At 38.9% G+C, this 22,065-nt stretch overlaps 1 protein-coding gene across 5 annotated transcripts in view; it reads right to left on the bottom strand.

Moving 5' to 3' along the window:
• Positions 1-22,065, bottom strand: part of OCA2 (OCA2 melanosomal transmembrane protein) — a 205,771-nt gene that overhangs the window by 148,316 nt on the left and 35,390 nt on the right. For 4 of the 5 annotated variants that reach the window (XM_080585517.1, XM_080585519.1, XM_080585520.1 and 1 more), the window contains exons 3-6: positions 10,074-10,172; positions 9,277-9,465; positions 5,631-5,688; positions 4,321-4,393 (exon numbers count right to left, since the gene is read on the bottom strand). In XM_080585517.1, coding sequence (XP_080441643.1) covers positions 4,321-4,393; positions 5,631-5,688; positions 9,277-9,465; positions 10,074-10,172 — 419 coding nt within the window. Of the gene's footprint in view, positions 1-4,320; positions 4,394-5,630; positions 5,689-9,276; positions 9,466-9,687; positions 9,961-10,073; positions 10,173-22,065 lie in introns of those variants that run through there. The other variant, XM_080585521.1, reaches the window with a different exon arrangement.

The raw sequence follows: 22,065 nt of genomic DNA, 5'->3' as shown, positions 1-22,065 counted from the left end.
AAATTTCAATATATTACTGAGATACACTTTCTACTTAAGAATTTGAGATCTTAACACTGGATGGGGCATGTTGAAATTGCTCAGAGCCACTGAGGAGGGAGCTAAGCCAGAGAAAATAGCTACTGACTAGTCAATTTGATATCTATATCTTTTTAGGATGACCAGAGACATGTTCAGTCAAAACTTGAGATGTTGTATTTTCTCTAACTTTTGTTTTGTGGTGATAATACTTCAGGAGCAAGTGAGTAAGGAACCCCTTACTGTAGGTGCTGTGGAAATATATACCTTGCAAAGTGTCAGTCCTCACTTCAAAAATTTTAATGAGATGTCAAGCATATAAAGCAAACAATTAGATCAGGACTGAAAAGATTTAAAATATATTCATAAAAATGAAAAATTTGGGGGCAGACTTGGAAAGAATTCACAGTCCTCTCTCCAGTTATTATTAGATTTCAGGTCCACAAGAAGTAAGTTCTGACAAGAAATCTGAAAAGGGAAAATTAAATTGCTGCACCTAGACTAACCTAACTTTCCCTCACCTATAGCAGTAACTGGCACAAGTACAGGTGTTCTTGAAAGGGAAGTAAACAAGATTGTAAATGAAATACTTGTCAGGGACAGAGTAAAGATGGAAATTCACAACTCAGAGAGGTAGGTGTGAGACCCATCACCCCAGAACTGCACTGGAAGAAGGTTTATCTTTTCTTGTAAAAAGCCAGTATACACTATTGAGAAGTGTAGAAATAGCAATAATTGTACCAGGTGCAGTGAAAGAAAAGAAGGCAGTCTATTAGGGAGACAGACATTCTTTAAATGACTGGTAGTGTAGAGTTTGATTGTGTAATTCCTCAGTAGCATCCACAAATCCCCATTACTTTTTAATTTCATAAAGCCTTGTTCAATTCTAAAGGTTAATGCACAGTTCTGCTCCAGCTGTCTGTTCCCTATTGCTTGAGAAATACTTAAAATTTTACTTAGGTCAGGGCAGAATAGTTTAGAAAGGAAGGAATAAACACAAAGTATTGTAAGCATTTCATAACATTCTTAAAGACTGAAAACTTGTGTGGTTAGGAAAGAATTGCAGGAATAGTTCTCATTCTTTCTGTGGTCAACCGGGTAATGTAGTGAGGTTACTTGAAGGTTTGAATGGCCAAAGAGTTACAGAAAATAAATATGTTCATGTGTTAGAATAGGTATCTGTAACTAAACTAGGAAATATCTCTTCTATTTTTATTTATACCCTCTTTCCAAAGGCACATCATCTTATTAATTATTCGTGTGTCCAATTTGCCATATAGCCTTTCAGTAAAAGGTCTGAAAATGGTGCACAGATATACATTAATAGCGGCATTGAATCTTACTTCCTGCAGAAGAGGGTCTTTCAACCTGGCTTTATACTAAACTTACTTCTCCCTGGTATTAAAGAGTTGACTGTTAGAATTTATAAGCAAATAAATCCCAAGTGTTTTCAAAAAGGAACAATATTGTCACTACTTTGAAAAATTATACTAAGTCAACTGAATTTGGATCTTGTGGCAATAGGGAAACCAATATTAAAAAAATATCTTACATACTCAGAAAGGTTCTAATAATTCAGGGGAGGCAAGCTGCTCTTTTCAGAAACTGTAGCCACCACTCCTTAGTGCTACGTGTCAGGTTTGTATCCATGGGGATGGACAAAGCAAAGGGTGATACAAGTGAACTAGTAGAAAAGACACAGAAGACAGTGAAGGGAAAAAAAATAGAGTAAATCCAAGCAATAGATTAAACTACAGAAATATCAAAAAGGAACTAAAGCAATGGAAAATGGCTAAAGAGACATCACATTAAAAGCAGGTCACCCCCATGCCAGCAAGTCTCTCCCAACAGCCAGAGACAGAAAGTCCCACCAGGTCTGAGATCTAATGGCTATGAAAGGAAAAAAAAAAAAAAAAAACCTAAGTGGCATGAATGAATGAAGTCCAAAGGGACTCAGTTTGATTTTAAAAATATTTCCATCTTTGGTTTTAGATTTTTTAGATTTTTCGAGTGTATGCAGACATATACATGAGACTGTACATATTCAAAACAGAAATCAATTTACATGGACTTTTCTGGAAAAGCATAGAAGTGAAGGAATTTTTTTTTTTTTAAAGTAAAACAAGTACATGGTACTTAGTACCAATTCAACACTTTTTAACAGCTTTCTGAGAACTGAGCTACAAGAGGCAAAGTGTTCATTTGCATAATTTAGCATCATATGAGCTAGGACACTTCTTTTCCACCCAAAGCAGTTTTGTATAATAACCTCTGAGGGCTTTGTGACAAGGACAACTGTAGCACACCTGCCTGCCTACCATGAAATTCTTGTAGACGTTCAGAGAGTAGCGCTCAGCATCCACTGAGAATACTGCAGTCTGTCAGCCAGAATAAATTGCATATTTGACATTTGTGTGTGAATGGTTAGCATTACTCAAGTCTAGCCAAAAAGGTAAAAACTTTCTTCACTGTGTGACAAAGTGGAGGACAAACACATGAGCTTACATCTGCATAAACGAAGACTAACGGCAATGGTGAGATGACATTCAGAATTGCTCATGCCTTTTCCAAACCTCATTTAGAAATGAAATCTTTCTCCTTGACCCTTCTGCTTGAATTACTGTGTCACCTTGAAAATGAAGCATGGCTTTGCTGGATTGCTTTCTTCTCACATATTTTCTCCCATCTCATTAACCTCAGGTAGGAATGCAAGGACAGAACATCCAGTTTTCAACACATATGACACAAACTAAGAAGATTCAGCTCCAGGTTTGTCAAGTAAAGAAAGGGGATGCTGTATTCTGTCTGACAACTACCTGGCTAAAGCATCCTGACATGACAGGTAAAATGTGAAACCTGGGAATGCTTGGTTTTGTCCTCATATCCCAGTCCCAACAGCATTTCCTGAAACAAGCAAAAAGTATAGCTGGCTGCAGAATCCATGTGCACAATGCAGAAGCTATGGTTCCAACCCAACATCTGTGGAAAGACATCCAATCCTCAAGTTATGCTCTGAGAGCTGACTAAAATTTGAACTCAAAGACTTGCCACCAATGCACCCTGATTTGGCAGTCTCTGTCATTACAGCCCTGGTGCTGTTCAAGACCACATGCATATGTAAATAGGACCTTTCAACAACAGTTTCAAGGAGGAAAAAATACCGGTGTGAACAAGATACTGATGGGAGTTTACCATTGAAGTTGTCACTGGTCCCACTAGTCCTATTCACTTGCACTCCTCCAAAAAACAATCTCCACTTCTCATTATAAATGGCCCTCGAGCACTAACATTTTCTTCCTCATTTACCCTAGCAGTCATGTAATATTGTGTCATTATTTGCAATAGTGAGAATGCTAACAATCAAATCTATTTAAAATGGACTCTCCCTGCTCAAAGCTATGGACCTGCCCAGTTAAGCAGAAGAAATCACCCATTCAAAATGTAATTCTTACCACACCTTTTCAGAACAAGACACTTCCCAGGAGCTCATAAAGTATATCTGTAGCTTGAATCATCTTCTAACATTAGTGAAATAATAAACAGGCAAATTGTAGACCAAAGAGATAAAACTAGAAATATATTGAGAATAAGAAATGTAATTTTTGTTTGTTTACTAACTGAATGCTCATCCCTCAAAGACCTTTCACATTCAGGTCTGCATTCACCTGCAATTAATCACTTTTGGTTTGGATTATTCTATTGCTTGTTCTTTTGAACAGTTTGTTGAAGATCTGTTGACTTAAATTCACTATTGAGCAATTTTACATGGAAAAATAAATAAAAGATTCCACACCTCCACTGAAAAATATCTACAGATCCACAAATCCAAACATATGCCTGTGCTAAGCTGTTCTGGAAATGGATCTGTGAATCACCTAGTTTGCTGCTTTTGAAGTAGTTCACTGAGTAGCATCATGGTCCAAGTATACCCTACAGATATGCTACAGATGACAGCATACAAATGGCCTGGAGAGCAGTTGCTACAGCCAGGGGCATGTGCTAGTCATGGTCACAGCTATTTTCTGGGGCTTGATCCCACTGGGTCTTCAAACCACTTCCACTCTTCAGGTTTCATACAAAGAGAGTGAACTCAACTGGATGGGAACCACAAGGCACCCCAGACAGGTGCTGTACATTATAGCTCAGATGTGGAGCATGATTGTGGTCTGCATCAAAGAACGAGTCTAAGTGCAGCCCAGGCTCTGAGGACACTGAATCCTCTCTGGACGTAACTGAGAAAACAGCCATTCAACCAGTTTATCAATGAAACCAGTTCAGTTTTCTTCAATGAAGGAAGGATACAGAAGCTTTCCAGAGGCGAGACAGCCAACATCTGCCAGGACATACCTTGATCTGGATAAATGCCAAATAAAACCTAGGACGAGGATAAAAATCAAGCATGCATTAATAATACAAAAACTGGGAAAAAAAAAAAAACTGTTAAGCTTATTTTAGAAACTTACAGAAGACTCTTTCAAACAGTACATTAAATCTTAAGATTGCTTTCAGTATTTTCAGGTATGTTTCCCCCACAGCTGAAAAGCGGCCCAGGGGCACATAACAAGGAGAAGTAATACTCCCTCAGCAAACTTACTGCCAAAGTCACATGTTCAATATATTCCATCCAAGTGTCTCTTAGGAAAAAGGCACTCAACCTCTGCAGCTAGCTGTCTCACAGCATCACAGGATGGGTGAATTTAACAGCCAAAATGGTGATGAATTTACATGGAGAGAGAGGTATGATGAAGACTAAGAGCAGCTCTAGTGGGAGAGGGAAGGGGAGGAAAGCAGAATGCAAAGTGCTGGGAGCAGGACAGGAGAACAAAATCTTGCCTGGAGTATATCTGCAAACGAAGCCAAGGACAGAATATTTCTCATAGAAAGACTAAGTCAACCAGAGGAAGAAGGAAGGAGAACAGTGGTGAAAGAAGGAGAAGAATTCAACAAAACAGAAAAAAAAAAAAAAAACCTTGAGAATGGGAGAGGTTTTTTAAAGACATGCTGGGATCTCTGATCTGCCTAGAGAGCACAGCTCTTCTCTTGTATTTTTGTAGATTTTCTTTTCAACCCTCATATTCTGGGGAGGTTCTGCCTACTCTTACTGGCTGCAAGTGCTCACTGGTGGGAACTGCTCCCAGCTGCCCTTTTTCAGCAGCCGCTCAGAAAAGCAGAGGGCACAAAAATTTTTTATGCATTTTAGTGTCTTCCACGAGAGAATGGCTGCTCAAAGGGCTATAGGAGGAGATAAACATTTTTCTGGAGGGAAAACCTACCAATATTCCCCAAGTTTTAAGCAATATCTGAAGACCCATCTTAAATTAAAGAAGGAAACACTGAGGACACACAAATTTGAGTTAAAATTGACTGCTCAAACCCAGCTACCTGCCCTACTACATTGTCCAGGGTCATGGCTAGCGCACTGAGCAGTTGTCTGATTAGGTATGAGAACCTGCACAACATTTTTGTTTTGTTTTGTTTTTTTTTTTTGCCATCTTGCTCCCACCCTTGATACATTTTCTTATTACCAAAGGCCAAGTATCACAACTTGTTTTAAACTAATTGTAAGAAATTTAATAGAAGGAGGGGGAAAGGATTGCCAATTCAATACTTACAGAGCAGACAACTACAAAGATAAAAAGACCTGAAACTTTCAGGAATTTTAGACAGCACCTGAAAAGTAAGAAACATGTATTTACTGCATGGTTATTAAAAATAAAAATAAAAATAAATGTACTCTTAATAGTTCTGCCATTTCAGAAATATCATATTGAGCGCTTACAGGTGATATCACACCATGTCAGAGTATGAACACCACTACACAGGGTCAGCAAAGGATTAGGAAGCCCTGGTGACTATAAGGGCTTTCTGTCCCCACTCTGCCACCAGATGCATCTGTCTCAATGCATGGGAAGGAGGTTTTATGTCTCAGGAAAGCCAAGTGAATGCTGCAGCATGAGCTGGTGCTGGGACCTGGAGCCACTTCCCTGCTGCTACTGGTGGCTCCCAAGAGACCCAAAGCACCTTTAATTCTCCCTGACCTCTCCCAGGGCTGCAAAGGAAACCACAGCCACTGCAGGAGGGTGACACATCTGAGCAGAAATGACAGATTGCTGCATAGAGGGGTACTGTCATGGACGAATTCCCCAGAAACAGACTTCTAATATGCATCCTGAAAGGTACTGATAGGATGCCTCATAGGCATTCTGAAAAGGTAGTTTGAAGACAAGAGCAAGCTTTAAGAATATCCCAGTTTTAATAGTATATCTTCAAACCAAATATACTGTGTGAGCATCTCTAGATAAACCGTCTAGCAAAACTAGAATTTTTTTTTCATAGCACATCTGTTCCTTTTGAGGGAATGCCCAGTTCTGGAGATTCAATACCATCAAACCTTCTGAAGTGTCAGAGCTTACTACTGAGTGGGTTAGGCAAGAATAACTCTAAATTCAAATGTTGAAAAATTATGCTCTCAAGTAAGAAATCTTAAGATTTATTACTGTTAAATTACCAGGTCTTTTATCTTACCATAAGAGGCAACTCTTTAATTATTTTCTTGTTGCCCATCAGAATGTTACACAGATGTCTTAATTTACAGAACTCTTTTTGTTATTTGCCCTTATTACATCTCTTCATTAATTGAAGCCATTGATGTTCTCATCACATTTTTTCAAAAGTAAACACTAAATCATTGCTTTTCCAAGAGAATGACAAATGCAAGGTTTGATTTAAGCCTGATGACAAGCAAGAAGAAAAACATTTCAAGTCGCTAGGATAATTAGCTGAGAAGGGAACAGTGCAATAAATAGCTCTGTTGACAGATGCTATAGAACAAAATATTAAAGTGGAGTAATCTGGAGAGAGTCAGAAATAATTTTTAATCACAGCGGATATAAGTCCATAAATCGAATTCATTGACTGAAAGTAATATGAGTGACCGGAGACCCATTTTTTGAAAAACTTTTTTTTTTTTCCTAAAGATCCCTTCTTCTTCAGAGTTCTCAAAAAAAAATGTAGCTGATAAAAATATGGTGCCACAGTCAAACTGGTACAAAGGGGTTACAACATCCTACTAAAAAGAAGTGATAGCAAGTTTATGCAAACTTTGCACAGGAGAAACATCAGAGAAAGCTAGGAGGACAGGAAGGCAGCTAGGTGGCTTCTTCCAGAAGCACCAGCTCTAATGAAAAACAAGGTGGGGTGGGGGAGAGGATAATAAAGATTTGAAAAGAGAGGAATGACAGCAAAAGTCATTATCAGCACCCCACAGCTGATAATTCTTTCAGCTGATGATTCTTTTGGTATTGTATGATTTATGGAAAATACCTAGTGCCAGCTTTGTCATGTAACCACTCTCTTACTTGTCTATTCTCCCTATCTTCACATCACAGCTGTTTCAGTATTTTTGAGAACTTATCATGTTATGAATTACTAAAGCCCAGTCCAGATTGGTTTAATTTGAATGTATTTGGTATTTTCTGTTTGCACTTCCAAATTATCATTCCAAATAATAATAATTAAAATTACTATTGAAACAAGAAACAGCAATAACTAGATTTTAAGACATAAGAGAAATCAAAAAGCATTAATTAAGACTTCATAAATTTATAAACACTTGTCTGCAAATAACAGAAACTCATCTCAAGGAGCTGTCAAGATATAATAAAAAAAAGCTTTTGGAAATGGTTATTTTATTAAATGTAGAATTTAAAAGCCTCTTTTCCTCCCATCTGTTTGTTTTCATGGCATTTTGTATTAAGGAAGCAGTGCTTTTAGCAGCTTACAGTTGAGAAGTGATGAGCCTTTGACTCGTCCGTGTTTTGCAATCTGCCTCTTTCCAGAGTGCTAATCTGGCACAGTGATGCAAGCACAAACTGCATGCCAAACTCTGTGCTGATATATGCCTCCGGCGCAATCCTATTTGACTTCAGTTGGAAATGCACGAAGTATAAATCTATGAAGGATTTCACCCCCTGTTCTAAACCAAATGATTTTTAGTCTGATCTGCATGTGGTGTCAGGCAGTTTAGCTCCATTTATTATCTCAGTGGAGTTATGCTGATTTACGACAGCCAAGGAGCTGGCCCCATATGTACAACCAACACTATAGCAATGAAAATATTTCACAGGAAGTTCTGCCAGAGAAATACACCACTCTTATAAACGTATGCTATACTGGAAACAATTGATTCTACTCTCCCGCTCAATGCCTTTGTTCCATGAAATACCAGGGAAAGCTACTGCAAGCGTGAAGAAAGACGCCTGCCAAACTTCTTCACATCTGCTCATATTGCACTAATTGCAGCCATTGAAATTCTCCTACTCCATTTGTTTAGCAGTGGTGCAGGAGAGTGGCACTCCACGCAGTACCATATGCACAATGAAAGAAGGAAAACAATTGTGAAGTGATGAGCTGAGACAACATACAGATTGGGAAAAGAGGCATGGACATCTTGTCAAAAAAGGCTCCATGGATCAATACGGAGATGAGGACATGCAGTGCTGGGCTCTGTACAAATCTGTAGCACTATTAGCAGAGTCCAAACCAAAGTAGGTAAAAGTGTTGAAACTCCAGAAAAGACAGAGAGAATTAGAATCTGAGATTAAAGGGTTTGTTAGCTACGACCACAGGTGAAAATATCGTGAGAAAATTTGAACTTAAGCTCTAATTATATTGATATATTTTAATACATTAAAAGATTCAAGGTCATCCTTGCCTAAACGAGGTAAAAGATTACTTTAAGAGTAATCAAAGAGTGAAATATGTAAATGTACCTAAAGACAGAAAAGTGCTTGGTTGTATTTTGCATTGTGTATCCGTGAAAAGCTACTGTCATGACTCCAGAAATCATTGTTAGTACCTAGAAGACTGTGTGTATATATATATATATTTTTTTTTTTAATTAAAGACAAATATTTCATAAAAGCAAGAACACTGAAAAATAAAACTGTGGAGTCAACAAAGAGGCTTTTGTGAAATGGCTTTCAAGATGTTATAAGCAATAAAGAGAGTATTTAATTTCAGGTTTAGAATAGGTGCTGTGATTAATGCTTCTAAGAACAGGGGGCTATTGATCATTAGGCTGTAATCAATGTCATCAGGGTTTATTTATAAATTATCAATAGCAATATATGGCCTAAACATGGAGTGTTATTTTATTCATTTGCAGAAAATAAAACACTTTCTAGCCAGCTATACTTAAAAACTAAAACTAATGAAAAAAAATGCAAAAAATAAGTAACTGAAGATTTGAATTCAGACCTCATCTTTGATAAATTGAACTTGGTATGAAGGTTGTCCAAGATTTCATATTTCTCAGAAGAAGCAGATCTAGACAAACTGGTCATTTCACTTCCCAGTTGAAACCTTTGCTCAAATTCTGCAGAGCTGTTGTCCCATGAATCATCATCTGTGGTAAAATCTGGATTGTGAATAGCCATGCACAGCAACCTGTCACACATTTTCAGTAAATAAAAAAAAAAAATTAAAAAAAAAACAGTGGTTTATTTCAACAGATAATATATGCAACTGACCTTACATATTCTTAGCTTCATTATGATGTATTTTAATGGAAAACAAAAACATAGATTTATTCAGTACAGATCTCCCCTTGGTGATACAGCTGTGTAGACAGCAGATCAAAGATAAAGATCTCATGATGCTTAGGTGTACCTGAGAGAATCAGCATTTTGAAGCACCAGGCAGACATGCTTCAGGATTTAGTGTGTAAAATCCCCATCAGAACTGGGCATATAGCTCTGCTGTATCTTGCAGTGCACCTGATGCAACACCACATGAAGTAAATGAGAGCACGTGACCTGCAGTTGCCTGTCCTAAGGACTCTCTAATCACCCTGACCTCAGACCTTACATTATTCCCTATCCCATTTATAGCGCCTTCTTTCCACTCAAGTTCCTCCAAAGTAATTCTCTGCTTGCAACCCCTGACATTCACTTTATTTCCCATCAGGTTTGCTGTCAGGATATAAGAAAGAACCATGCACAATTAAATAGAACTTAGAAAAAAAAAGTATTTTGAGTAAAATGAAAGTAACTCACCCATTGTCCTCTGAGGAGACCTTCAGCAGTGGTGTCTTCTCTGTAAAGCAAGTGTTTCTTGACCTTGAGCTGAATAATTTGGAAAAATTGAAGTGATACCTTTGGAGAGAGGGAAAAAAGAACAGTTAGTTTGCATTGCAACAATTCACTGCAATTCTACAGAATATTTTGGTACAAGAGCATCTAATTAGTTTAATACTGTTTAGGAATGGTGTTTGCCTAACTTATGGTTTTCACAAAGTTTGAACTAGTCATGGAAGTTACTCCCTTACAGTCATGGTGGCCAAATAAGAGAAATTTACCTCATCTTAAAAGTGGTGTCTAAAATAGTCATTGAAATTTCCTCCAAATGCCAGATGAGCAATATACAAATAATCCACACTTGGATGCTTACATTTCAGAGTGCTTAAATTTACAGTGGAACAATTGCACTGTAAAAAAAAAAAAAAATCTTAAGGAAAATAATTACATATATTAATGTAAGTTTATGTAAGTATACCATAGAAAACAAAATAAAAGGATAATTTTTGTTCCACATGTGTCCTTTGGGTCATAGATAACAGAAATCTAGTAAACTCTACAGCAACCATGCCCCCCTTTGCACAGGGAAGAAAGTTTTATCTGAAGTACATCATCCCTGCAGCACAATCCCTTCCAAACAGTTTCTGTCAAGTCTTGGTACTGGTGCTGCAGATAATTAACCAAGATCGAGCTATGTCTTGCCATATTGCAGCTTAGCGTTGTTACTTTTTTTGCCAAAAAATATATCCCAAAGTTTAAGGGACAGCTGAAAAGAATCAAACACAATCAAGTGGGTCTATCTTTGGAGCAGGCATCTTGGAGGGATGAAATAATTGAACCTTTTAGAGCACTTTCCAAAACCTGGCTCTTCCAGAAATGTTTCCCATGTTTAACCTTAAAATACAGTGGAAGATAGTGGAATTCCTTGCAGTTTACAGAGCTATATGAGTCTGCATAGGTCCACAAAAATGATCAAGGGACTGGAGCCCCTCTCCTATGAAGGAAGCCTGAGAGAGCTGCGACTGTTCAGCCTGGAGGAGAGGAGGCCTAGGGGGAATCTCATCCTTGTCTATAAACACCTGAAGGGAAGGTACAAAGAAGATGGAGCCAAGATCTTTTTAGTTGTGCCCAGTGCTAGGACAGGAGGCACTGGGCACAAACAGACCCACAGGAGGCTCCCCCTGAGCACCAGGAGCACTTCTGTGCTGTGCGGGTGAGGAGCCCTGGCACAGGCTGCCCAGAGAGGCTGTGGGGTCTCCTCCTTGGGGATCTCCAAAAGCCGCCTGGAGATGGGCCTGGGCAGCCTGCGCTGGGTGGCCCTGCTGGGGCAGGGCTTGGGCCTGGTGGCCTCCAGAGGGCCCTGACAGCCTCAGCCATTCGGTAACTGAAAATTCAGACTTTGTAAAATTAAAACCTCCTGTTAATGCTTCAGCTTTCTTGTTAAGTAGTGTTACCAATTCAGAAGCCATGCTAGTTGTGTAGAAAATGGATATGGTTATTTTAGCCTTGAGTGGGCAAAGTACTTCTTCAAACTCTGCTTTAAGCACCATATTTGCAGTCTCAACAAAAAAAGAAAGAAGTGTTAGAGAGACTGAATTATCCAGTACATCAGGTCAAATGCTGGACAGATTAGAATTCAGGTGCTACATTGCACTGACACTTCATCTGTGAAGAGATGATTGCATACTTTGAAACTATCGAAGTACTTCCTTTTTTAAATAGGAGATCATTCACACAAAATGTTTAAGTGGAGAAACTCTGATATTTTAAAGCAAGTGCTATTTTAATCTTATCATAGCCTTAGATGTAAAAGATTACCTAGAGCTTTCACAGAATGGGATCCATAAGGAGAGTAAAAACACTATTAGGACTTCAAGCGTGTAGTCAACGAGCAATACTGATATGCTTCTGGCTGATCCTGGCATTCCTCTACATTTGGAATTTGCATCCTAAGTTGACACATTTGATAAAAATTCTGATGGTGGGCCTCGAACTTGCACATTCAGAAATTTAACTGATGGAAAGACTGATTAGCTGTTTCTGATATTAAACAAAATGATGCCATTTGTTTCAAACATGCACAAACACACACACACACACACGCACACACACACAAAAAAAAAAGGAAAGAGATTCCAAAAAGTATTGTATTGCATGCTATTCTGTTGTAACCTTACATTGTGCATACCATTAACCTTTCCACACTTACTTTACTTCTTTTCATCCTAGGACAGGTGCAAAATCTAAGATCATTAACCAGAAAACTTTCTACAAAAACCTCCATTTTCTTCCATTTAATTGTTAGTGTGTTACCAACACTGCTTTGTGTTATATTCCTGTGTGTATATATATATATATATAAATCTGTAGAGATAGACAATCCCCATCCTCAAGCACCAGTGAGGGCTGATGACAGCGTGCTGCCACCACAAACCCACCATGTCCTGCCACAGTGCCCAGGTCTGCATGGTGAGCAGGGCAGGGACTCGTCACACACCAGTCCTCACATGCATGAAAAGGGAAGCAGAGAGTGGGACAGCTGATCATGCTGCCTCTATGTAAAGACTCTTGCATGGTAGTCACATGTGAATTCAGAAAAACTAGTTCTGAAACTGCTTTTAACTCAGTAGCTTCCCAATACTGAGCTGAAGTACTGATAGCAGAATAGCTGGAGCAGCACAGAAACACTGGCAAGTTAAAAATTGGCACTTTGTGTAGACATCCTTGGGTGAGCGTACGTTCAGCTTCATCAGAGACATGCCAGAGTTGATATGTTCTGCTCTTTACCCCAAAGTGCACAGTAAGTCCACATCACTACCATGAATGAGTGACCACTGTGCAAACAGTGCTGCAAGGCAAAGGAACTACAGCTATGGCAACCAGGCAGAGGCCCAAGGTTTGGTGGAAGATGCTTTAAATGACTGAACATGAAGTGAAGAATCCAGAAGTTAAAGACATTACCCTCTCTTTATTCTGTGCATCTGTTATCCCTGCTGACTGGTATATGTCTTGCAATACTTAAATGGGACTACAGAGCTTCACAGATTGCCAAGAAGGGCCAATATAGTAAAATTGGGAAGGTTCTTCAGATAAAATGAAAGCCATTAGTACATGACAACATCAATTTGTAAAGAGTAAAAACACATAGACAAGAATAAGCAGCAGGAAACAGCCAGGCTTGACAAAACAAAAATAATTAGAGAAAAAGCAGGAGAGCTTCAACTCCCCCATGATGTGATTACCCTAATTAGAGTATGAGAGTAATATAAACAATAAAGCTAATTAGGGCATAAAAGAATCTTGAAGGCTGAAAGCTCTAGAAAGAAAAGTTGGGGGGAAAAAATAATGAAAGAATAGCACAGATTATAAAAATGAATATAATCCCAAAGTAGAAAGCCTAACGTAATTTATATTATGTGCAGGTGAGGAGTTGGTAAGCAGGATACCACTTGTGCCCATTGTTTTTCTCTCATGATTCAGAGTCAAAAGTCATTAGCATTTTATACATCATGAGAAGAGGCATGAAAAAATTGCATTTACATACATGTGAATTTATATGTACATACACATAGACCTTTGCACAAAAAATAAACATTCCCATTTCACTTTCCTTCCAAAGGGATGAGAAAAAATTAAAAACAGTACTTCTGCAGAAACACCTTCATTCTTCTGAGACACCATAACTTAAAATGGGAAAGCACCCAACCAACCAAAATCTTGGTAGAAAGTATTTGATGAGAACTCCTTCAAAGACTCATAAAGTAACATTCATGTGGAAAGATCCATATAGAATTGACATTAGAAAAATAAGAGTATGACCTGCCTCCTGTGTAACTGCAGCTGTGGTCACATTCATTCTCACATTTGCTACAGCAGGGCATGTTTTTTGGTTTTGTTTTGTTGGGTTTTTTTTTTGTTTGTGTTTGTTTGTTTTTGTTTTTTAATTAAAAGAAATCTTTCAAACAGAAGATTGTGTTCTTAACCACTTGGCTACTGCTGTGACAGCCTTATATACAGATTTTGGCTCTCTCCATAGGAGTATAGGTTTGTTCTGAGGATGTGTGCATTTTCTGAGCTCATTACTTGCAGTCAAAGTCATACTTTCCTATTGCTAATCTTTCAAGCAATTACAATTTCTGTCTCCATAGTAACCCAGAAGATGAACCAGAGTTGTAGGAGGTCTATCCCTGCCACAGATGATACAGCAGGTCCTGCCAAGCCATGGTGTCCACAGATGAAGTTCCAGCTGTCTGACAGCAGATGGAAAAGGATCCCACCAACACATTAAAAAACACAAGGGTGTGAATACAAGCCAAAGGCATCTATTGCAGAAGCCCCCACAATCTGTGGATGTGCCACTGCTCCCAAGCATAAGCACGGTTCACACTTTCTTGGTGGCAAGTTGTACTTCACTACAGCTGTAAGCAGAGATGTGACCTTCAATCTCCTACACTCATTTGGGCAGTGTAAGGAGAATTAGGCTCCCCCTAACCTCCTGGACATGCAGAACAGTACAAGGAGAGCTGGAGAGGAAAAGAAGAAATGTGGGAGTCTCCAGCCATTCCCTCTGATGAGCTGACGACGCTTCAGATGTTATTCAGAGTCAGTGGCAGAAGAGTCTACAACAAGCTACTGTTTTCCATTAACTGCAAATGATTACTTCCAAAGTCTTCGGGGGACTTGGGATGAAGTCCACAGAGAGAACTCCATTCCTGCCCTTGAGCACCAGACCTGCACCTTGACCATGTGAGCACTGCCTTTTCAGACCTTCCTAATGTGTTTACCCATGCCATTTTAAATGATTTTGTTAGGAACAATTTTTCAGCAATGAACAACCTTTCAATCCCAAATACACTGAAGTAGAGGATACCAAAAGGTACCTACAGAAACCTGAGGAAGAAAAAGACCACACTCATCCTAGTTAGCTGGCAAACTTTTAAAATAATCACTAGGTTTGGTTAGAGCCTATTATTTAGCTTCATATTGAAAAGATTAATCATGACACACAATGCATTAAGTTTACACTCCCTATAATAAAAAAGCATACATTTTAAACATCAGCAAGTATAATGCTTCATATGTTAAGTCATGCACGCAAATATGAGTAAAAGAGCTATTTCCATGACAACACAAAGCAATGATCCTCACTTACGCAGAAAGGATTGGGTCAGAAGAGAAGAAGAGGTGAATATGGAAGCATACATATTGTGCAAGAACATCAGCAGTTTTGAACATAACTTATTGAAAATTTCACTATATAAAACATTAAAGCAGAATCTCTTCCAAAAAAAAAAAAAAGAAAAAGAAAAAAAAGTAGCATACTTTCCTGAATTAATAGTCACTAAAACATTGTGTGAGCTTTCCCTGTAAACAAAAGACCAAAAGTACTATAGAGACAAGAGATTATATCAAAGTTAATAAAAACTTAAGCAAAGTTTCCTAGAGGAGAAGACCTGAGTAAGAACATGAGAGATAATTAATCATGCAGGAGTCTAGAAACAATTGTAAGACTTTAATTTATCATTTCTACGTTGTTGTAGGCTAAAGCCTAGTTTCAGAAGCACTCTCTTCCTTGATTATACAATATTTATCCTTACACCAAGTCATGTGTACTGAACTAATTACTCTTATCATAGCTGTAAACAAACACATTGTAGAAATAAATTGAAAAACAGAGGTTTTTTTATGAAAATAAAACAAAAATAGAGCAAACAAAAAAAGAAAAACACAAAAAGACAAGCCTATACCAGCATTTGATCACATTTAACACACATTCTTCCACCAGATTTGGTATTTGTCAGTATCTAATCAAATCCACTTTTGGACAGTAGTTGTGTGGTACTAACTGTGCTGACCAAAATCCTAGCATTCAGCTTTTAAACCCTGACTGTGGACTAAGCAGCAGTATGCATACATCCATCAACCTCATGATATGTAAGTGCCTACACAGAGACACAACCCTCCTTCATGATTTGTCCTCAGTGGTAGCACGTCATGGGGGAACTGTTATGACTACCCACTGCAAATGAAATATAGTCAACTGATATACTAATTGTCAAGAGAAAGATCGAAGACTCCACAGTTCACATCTCTAAACAGGCTCCAGACGTTTCCCCATGACTGCTTTGTGTAGCTTCAACTAAATCAGCCAATAACCTCTCAACCCTTTAAAAGCATGCACTATTAAGATGTCAGGGAAATTTAGCAATGAAAGCATTACTTAATCCAGGCTCATTTTCTCTTTGACTTTCCTAATTTTTTATTAGACAGGACTGTACAGGATTCCCCAGAGGACTGTGGTGCTGGCACTACCTGACAGCAAGGCACTGCAAGAGGCAAAGCCAACTGGCAGGTCTCATGTTGAGAAGCACCTGCTGTGTGCCAAGTCCCCAGGCAAATAAAGAGCATGCTTAAGATAGATGTAGTGAAATGTCTGTTGAGCTTGTCCCAGACAGAAATGGTTCCTTATATAGGACTTAAGCAATGAGCTGAATTCATTTAGTTCTGCTGGATCTTGGGAGGTGGATATGTCCCACAAGAAGATGTGGCAGTGGTGTCTTGTCCTCTATTTTTTCAATATTCTGTTACTTGAAGAATTAAGACAATTTTAAGTTCGGAAATAGCTTGGAAAATAGAACACTTCCCGTGTTTCTTTTTTTTTTTTTTTTAATCAAATCAGCCTTTGTGGGGTTATTGCACTCCCCTGAAAAATACAATTTTCAGATACCTCCAGGACTTGATTGCTCCTTTTCCTCAAGAGTTTTTGCCTGCTTCTGCCAGGGGAAATCTCCATCAAGAAGACTTCAGGATATGGTTAACAACATATATCGACCAGGACTCCACTGCACTGGATGAAGCTAAAAGAAAATACTTAATCCTTAAGATGCCCCAATCCTTAAAATGACCTGAAGCTCATCTGGCTCTACCTGAGAGGACTACACTCTTCTCCATACATTTTCTGTTCCCATGTCATGGTGCCACAAGGGCTGACTGCCCCATCAGGAAGGAGTCAGGAGCAGAGGGTAGCTATGGGGCTGGCAGGGCTGTGCCCTCCACAGCCAAGGCCCATCCTACAGCAACCAGTGGAGGAGTAGGGATGAGACTAGGACAGGGACCAGGGCCAGCCCAGAGCCTTGTGACCACCTAGCAGGGAGACATTGATGGGGCAGATAGAGAAAGGCCGCCCTTTGAAAGACTAACAGGTTGTATTGAGAAAGCATTGCTGCTGTTTCTTCCTCTCCATTGTCTGCTTCAGCAAAGAAAATTGGAAAGCTACCAGGGGCAGCATACAAAAACTGTGGATAGTCTGAAGGAGAAAATACATTTCAGGAGCAGGTGCTGCCAAAACAGTTTAGCTGTTGGTGACTGCCAGCTAGCTACAAATCTGAAATAGGCAGCAGTAGCCAGGGTTGGTAGTGGTCCAAGTTCCAAAACCCAGTCTCTCTATGGATTACATAGATAACCTGTTAAGAGGTATTATTCTCCAATACTGCAGGACATGCTGAAAAATGAATCTGCTACAAGGAGGCAATTTATCAGCAACTCTTTAAGCATGGCTGCACTCATAATACTTTAGCATATTCTGCAAGCCTGGCTTTTAAATGCCAGCTTTTCTCTTTGGCATTCACTACGGGATTTTAGCTTAACCAACTCTGTTGCTAACTGAATTTATGGCAAATAAAACAGGTGGAGTGGAGGGGCATAATTTTTTACAGTTTGTGAGACAATTCCAAGAATCTCAAAAGTTAAGGAAGTAGTCACAACTTTATGTTTTAACTTTCTATCTAACCAGGGTCTCTTAAAGATGCAATTAGGGGCCCTGGGATGACAAAAACTTGAACAGAAAGACAGGTCTGAGAAGCAACTGAATGAAGTTCCCAGAGAAGTTGTGGATGCCTGGAGAAGCTGTGGATGCGCCACCCCTGGAGGTGTTCAATGCCAGGTTGGATGTGGCCTTGGCCAACCTGATCTAGTGGGTGGCATCCCTGCCCATGGCAGGGGGGTTGGAACTGGGCAATCCTTAAGGTTGCTTCCAACCCAAGCCATTCTATGATTCCATAATGTGACTACCTATGGAGAAAGTTATTCTCCAAGCACTGTATTAATATAATGTTGTACTCCCAAAGGTTTGGGGCATGTATGTTGAAGAATGAAGATTCACTATCAGACTGGATCAATTTAAGGACAATAAAAGAAAATGAAGTACTGTTAGAAGATGACCATTGACCATTTCCAAGATGAGGGAACACTTTCATACAGAATGATGAGAAAGGATTTTTTTGATACAATTTTCATTAATCCAAGTGATGTACTGACAAACTGTCACATGTAATTGTGCTTTTGGCCTTGCATACTCAAAATTTGGTTTTGTATGCTATTCACCCCAGCTTTGGAGATTGAAAAGAGTAATTAGTAAGCTATACTTAGAGATGAAATCATAAAGAAGCCATTTTTCTTCTTTTTTAAATTGTTGCTCTGTTGTTTTGTTTCAGGAATTTGGAGATAACACTATTCATACCTGCAACATTTAAAGAAAAAAAATATATTAACTTTGTCATGAAAAACAATGTATTTTCATTGCTTAGAGTTAAAAAAAAAAAAAAAAAAAAAGGCCTGGCAGATGACAGATGTATGAAAAAAACTCATTAACAACACAAAAAAAAGTGTGATTGGTTTCTGTGCCTGGAGAGGTGTTGGAGAGGGCAGGCAAAGGCAAGCAGCAGGCCACCCCATAGTTTATAAAATTCAAGCTTTCATCAAATTAAGCTTTGTTTTAGAAAACACATGCTGGATCCCAACTATCGTTACCTTGCTGGGACTTTTCTTTTGTCCTTTGGCCACTATATAACAAAACAAGGCAAGTTCAAGAGCTCAGACACATATCTGGTAAATGATCAGGTTCTCATAAGATATTACGCTGTAACTCATTTGGCCTATATAAACCCTGATGTCAGTGGATTGGACCCAGCAAAAAATGTTAAAATTCTCTCCAAAGCTAGGACACGAGACACAATACTCAGAGTAGGCAGAATCAGGAAATTTTTAAGATTAAAAAATCATTTGTAGGAGCGATATAGCTATTATATATTGAAATAGCACGATTAAGTTGATAAAATAATGGGTATTTTTCTCACTAGAATGGAGTTCTTCCATTATATTTAATCTTTTCATTATTTTGGTTACAATGGAGGTATTAAAATTTCCTTTTCAGCTTCTGGCTGAGCATAAGACACTGAAGTTATTCATATAACTTTTGCCATCTAAAGGTCTGGTCTAGGATAGTTACAGTCACTAGCAAGGGACAGAGCTCCTCAAATCATTTTCCTCCACCCCATCTCTCATATTGGCTATACAAGGAACCTGAAGAATTTACTTCCCTCAGTAAGTCTGTAAATGACAACAGGTTAGGCACAAGTGTTGTCTACACTCACTGCCCGAGTGTAGAAGTGCTCTGCAGAGGGCTCTGGATAGGCTGGACTGATGGGCTGAGGCCAACTGCATATGAGGTTCCACAAGGCTAAGTGCCAGGTCCTGTACTTGGGGCACAACAACCCCATGCAGCGCTACAGGCTGGGGGAAGAGTGGCTGGAAAGCTGCCTGGTGGAAAGGGACCTTGGGGTATTGGTTGATGAGGTGGTAGAATGTGAGCCAGCAATGTGCTCAGGTGGCCAAGAAGGCCAACATCAATCCTAGCTTAGATTAGAAATAGCATGGCCAGCAGGACTAGGGAAGTGACTTTACTCCTGTACTCGTCTCTGGTGAGGCCACACCTCGAGTACTGTGTTCAGTTTTGGGCCCCTCACTACAAGAAGGACATTGAGGTGCTTGAACGAGTCCAGAGAAGGGCAACAAAGGGCTGGTGAAGTCTTATGAGGAGCAGCTGAGGGAGCTGGGGTTGCTTAGCTTGGAGAAAAGAAGGCTCAGGAGATACCTTATTGTACTTTACAGTTACCTTAAAGGAGGTTGTAGAGAGGTGTGGATCAGACTCTTCTCCCAAGCACCAAGTGATGAGGGGAAATGGCCTCAAGTTGCTTCAGGGGAGGTTTAGGTAGGATATTAGGGAAAATTTCTTCACTGAAAGGGTTGTGCAACATTGGAATAGGCTGCCTGGGGAAGTGGTTGATTCCTGGAGGTCTTCAAGAAATATGTAGATATAGAGCTTAGTAGCATGGTTTAGTGGTAGACTTGACAGTATTAGGTTAAAGGCTGGAATAGGTGATCTTAGAGGTCTTTTCCAACCTGAATGATTCTATGATTCTATGAACTTTGAGTGAGTTTACTCATTAAAAAATATATAAGCCTCACACAAACAATGTCTATATTAGCATCCTGATTTTCATACTTCTTTTGTGTGTACTTTTTATTTGCTCTCAGATTAAATCTCTTTTTGGTACAAAAGATTTTTCACCAGAAAAGTTATTCAGTATTTATTAGGAATATAAAGAGCTATGAACAAGTCCTTCCAAACATGATTTTCTCCTTCCTAACAGGTAACTTCCAGTACAGACTAAATCCATATCACTAGTCACTGTATTCATCTAAGAGTAATATCAGAGAGATTTTTTTAAAGCGCTGAAAATCCCAGAGGAACAAATTAAAGACACAAGGCAGAATATAAAGGTAGCTGATAATAATACACTATTTACTGTCAACATTTGCAGAATATTGAATGAAACGATACAAGAATAAATGCATTTTTTTCTCACAAAAATTATGTTTTTTCCCTGTAGCAGCCCTTCACTTAGAACATTGTAACATGTAAACACATACAGTTTCCAAGCCTCAGGAAGCTCGTTCCACAGTATTGGGTTCTGTTTTGCTACCAGATACCTTTCTTCTGCCTTTAGAGACTGATATCTCTAGGGACCTCAAGGCTACAATGTCAGAAAGGAGCTATCTAATTTATGTTAACGAGAAGCTTTAAAACATAGGTTTTTGATTCAGTCGAATGGAATACGAATTTGAAACATAAGATCTGAGTCTGCAAATACAGTAAACATAGGTTTTCCCAAATAAAAATAATAGTAATAAACTATTATAAATTATGCAATCCAAGAAATTCTGAGAATTTCCTTGTCTCATTCTGACTAGCATGATAATTATATCTGCAAGTCTCACCCAAAGGGGGAAACTTATCAGAAAAAGTAAAGAATAATGATGCCATTTCAGTTTCCTTTCTCCTGATTTGCTGTAATCATTCTCCAGCTAACAACATACTCCTGTGCACTGAAAAAGTCAACAAAACAAAAACAGGTCTTTCAGGGTTCAGAAAGAAATTCCTTTTCCTACTTGGCAGGTGGCTTTGTTCCAGCAACACGGTTTAACTGTACATCATATTTCTTGATAGCAACGATGCAGTACTTCCCTCCCCATCACACAGATGCCAGATTCTCTCCTCTCAGACACTGCATTCGTTCTGGACCTATACAGAGTGACACTTTGATTACTCCATAATCTCACAGAGGTGATTTCTTTCCATCTTGCTCCTGACCTAACATATTCTTGATGAGAAATGCCATAACATTTGCTATGCATGTTCTAAAAACCAGCAGCCTCCCAAAGCTAAACAAGACCTGGACACTGATCACCATAAAAAGATAGGATTCTGCTCAGTAGGCACATGGATAATAAGTCTTTGCATCCACATAAAAATTTCTGACTATCCAGACATGAGGTTACATAAATAAAACCTTATTCTGTGCTCCCAAACAAAAAGAAAAGAGAAAAGGGAGAGAGTCAATGCTTCTGGCTACAAAAAGATAATTCTCCAGCAAGACAGTATCTGCAGAAAAGGGGAAACCCCATGCTGACATAGCGGCCCATTGCCCTCAGCTTCTTTCTGTCTTCTTCCTCTCATTAAGGCAGAAGGCTCCAAGTTGCTACATAAAGAGAGATCAAAAACCAGCAGGTCCTTACAAATGAATACCACTAAAGAAGCAAGACAAATAGGACTGTCTCCAAAAGCAGAAGA

This window comes from Anser brachyrhynchus (genome assembly GCF_964034855.1).
Source record: "Anser brachyrhynchus genome assembly, chromosome: 1".
Lineage (NCBI taxonomy): Eukaryota > Metazoa > Chordata > Aves > Anseriformes > Anatidae > Anser > Anser brachyrhynchus.
Note: the sequence above shows the minus strand (reverse complement) of the source record. Positions and strands in the feature narration are given on the sequence as shown.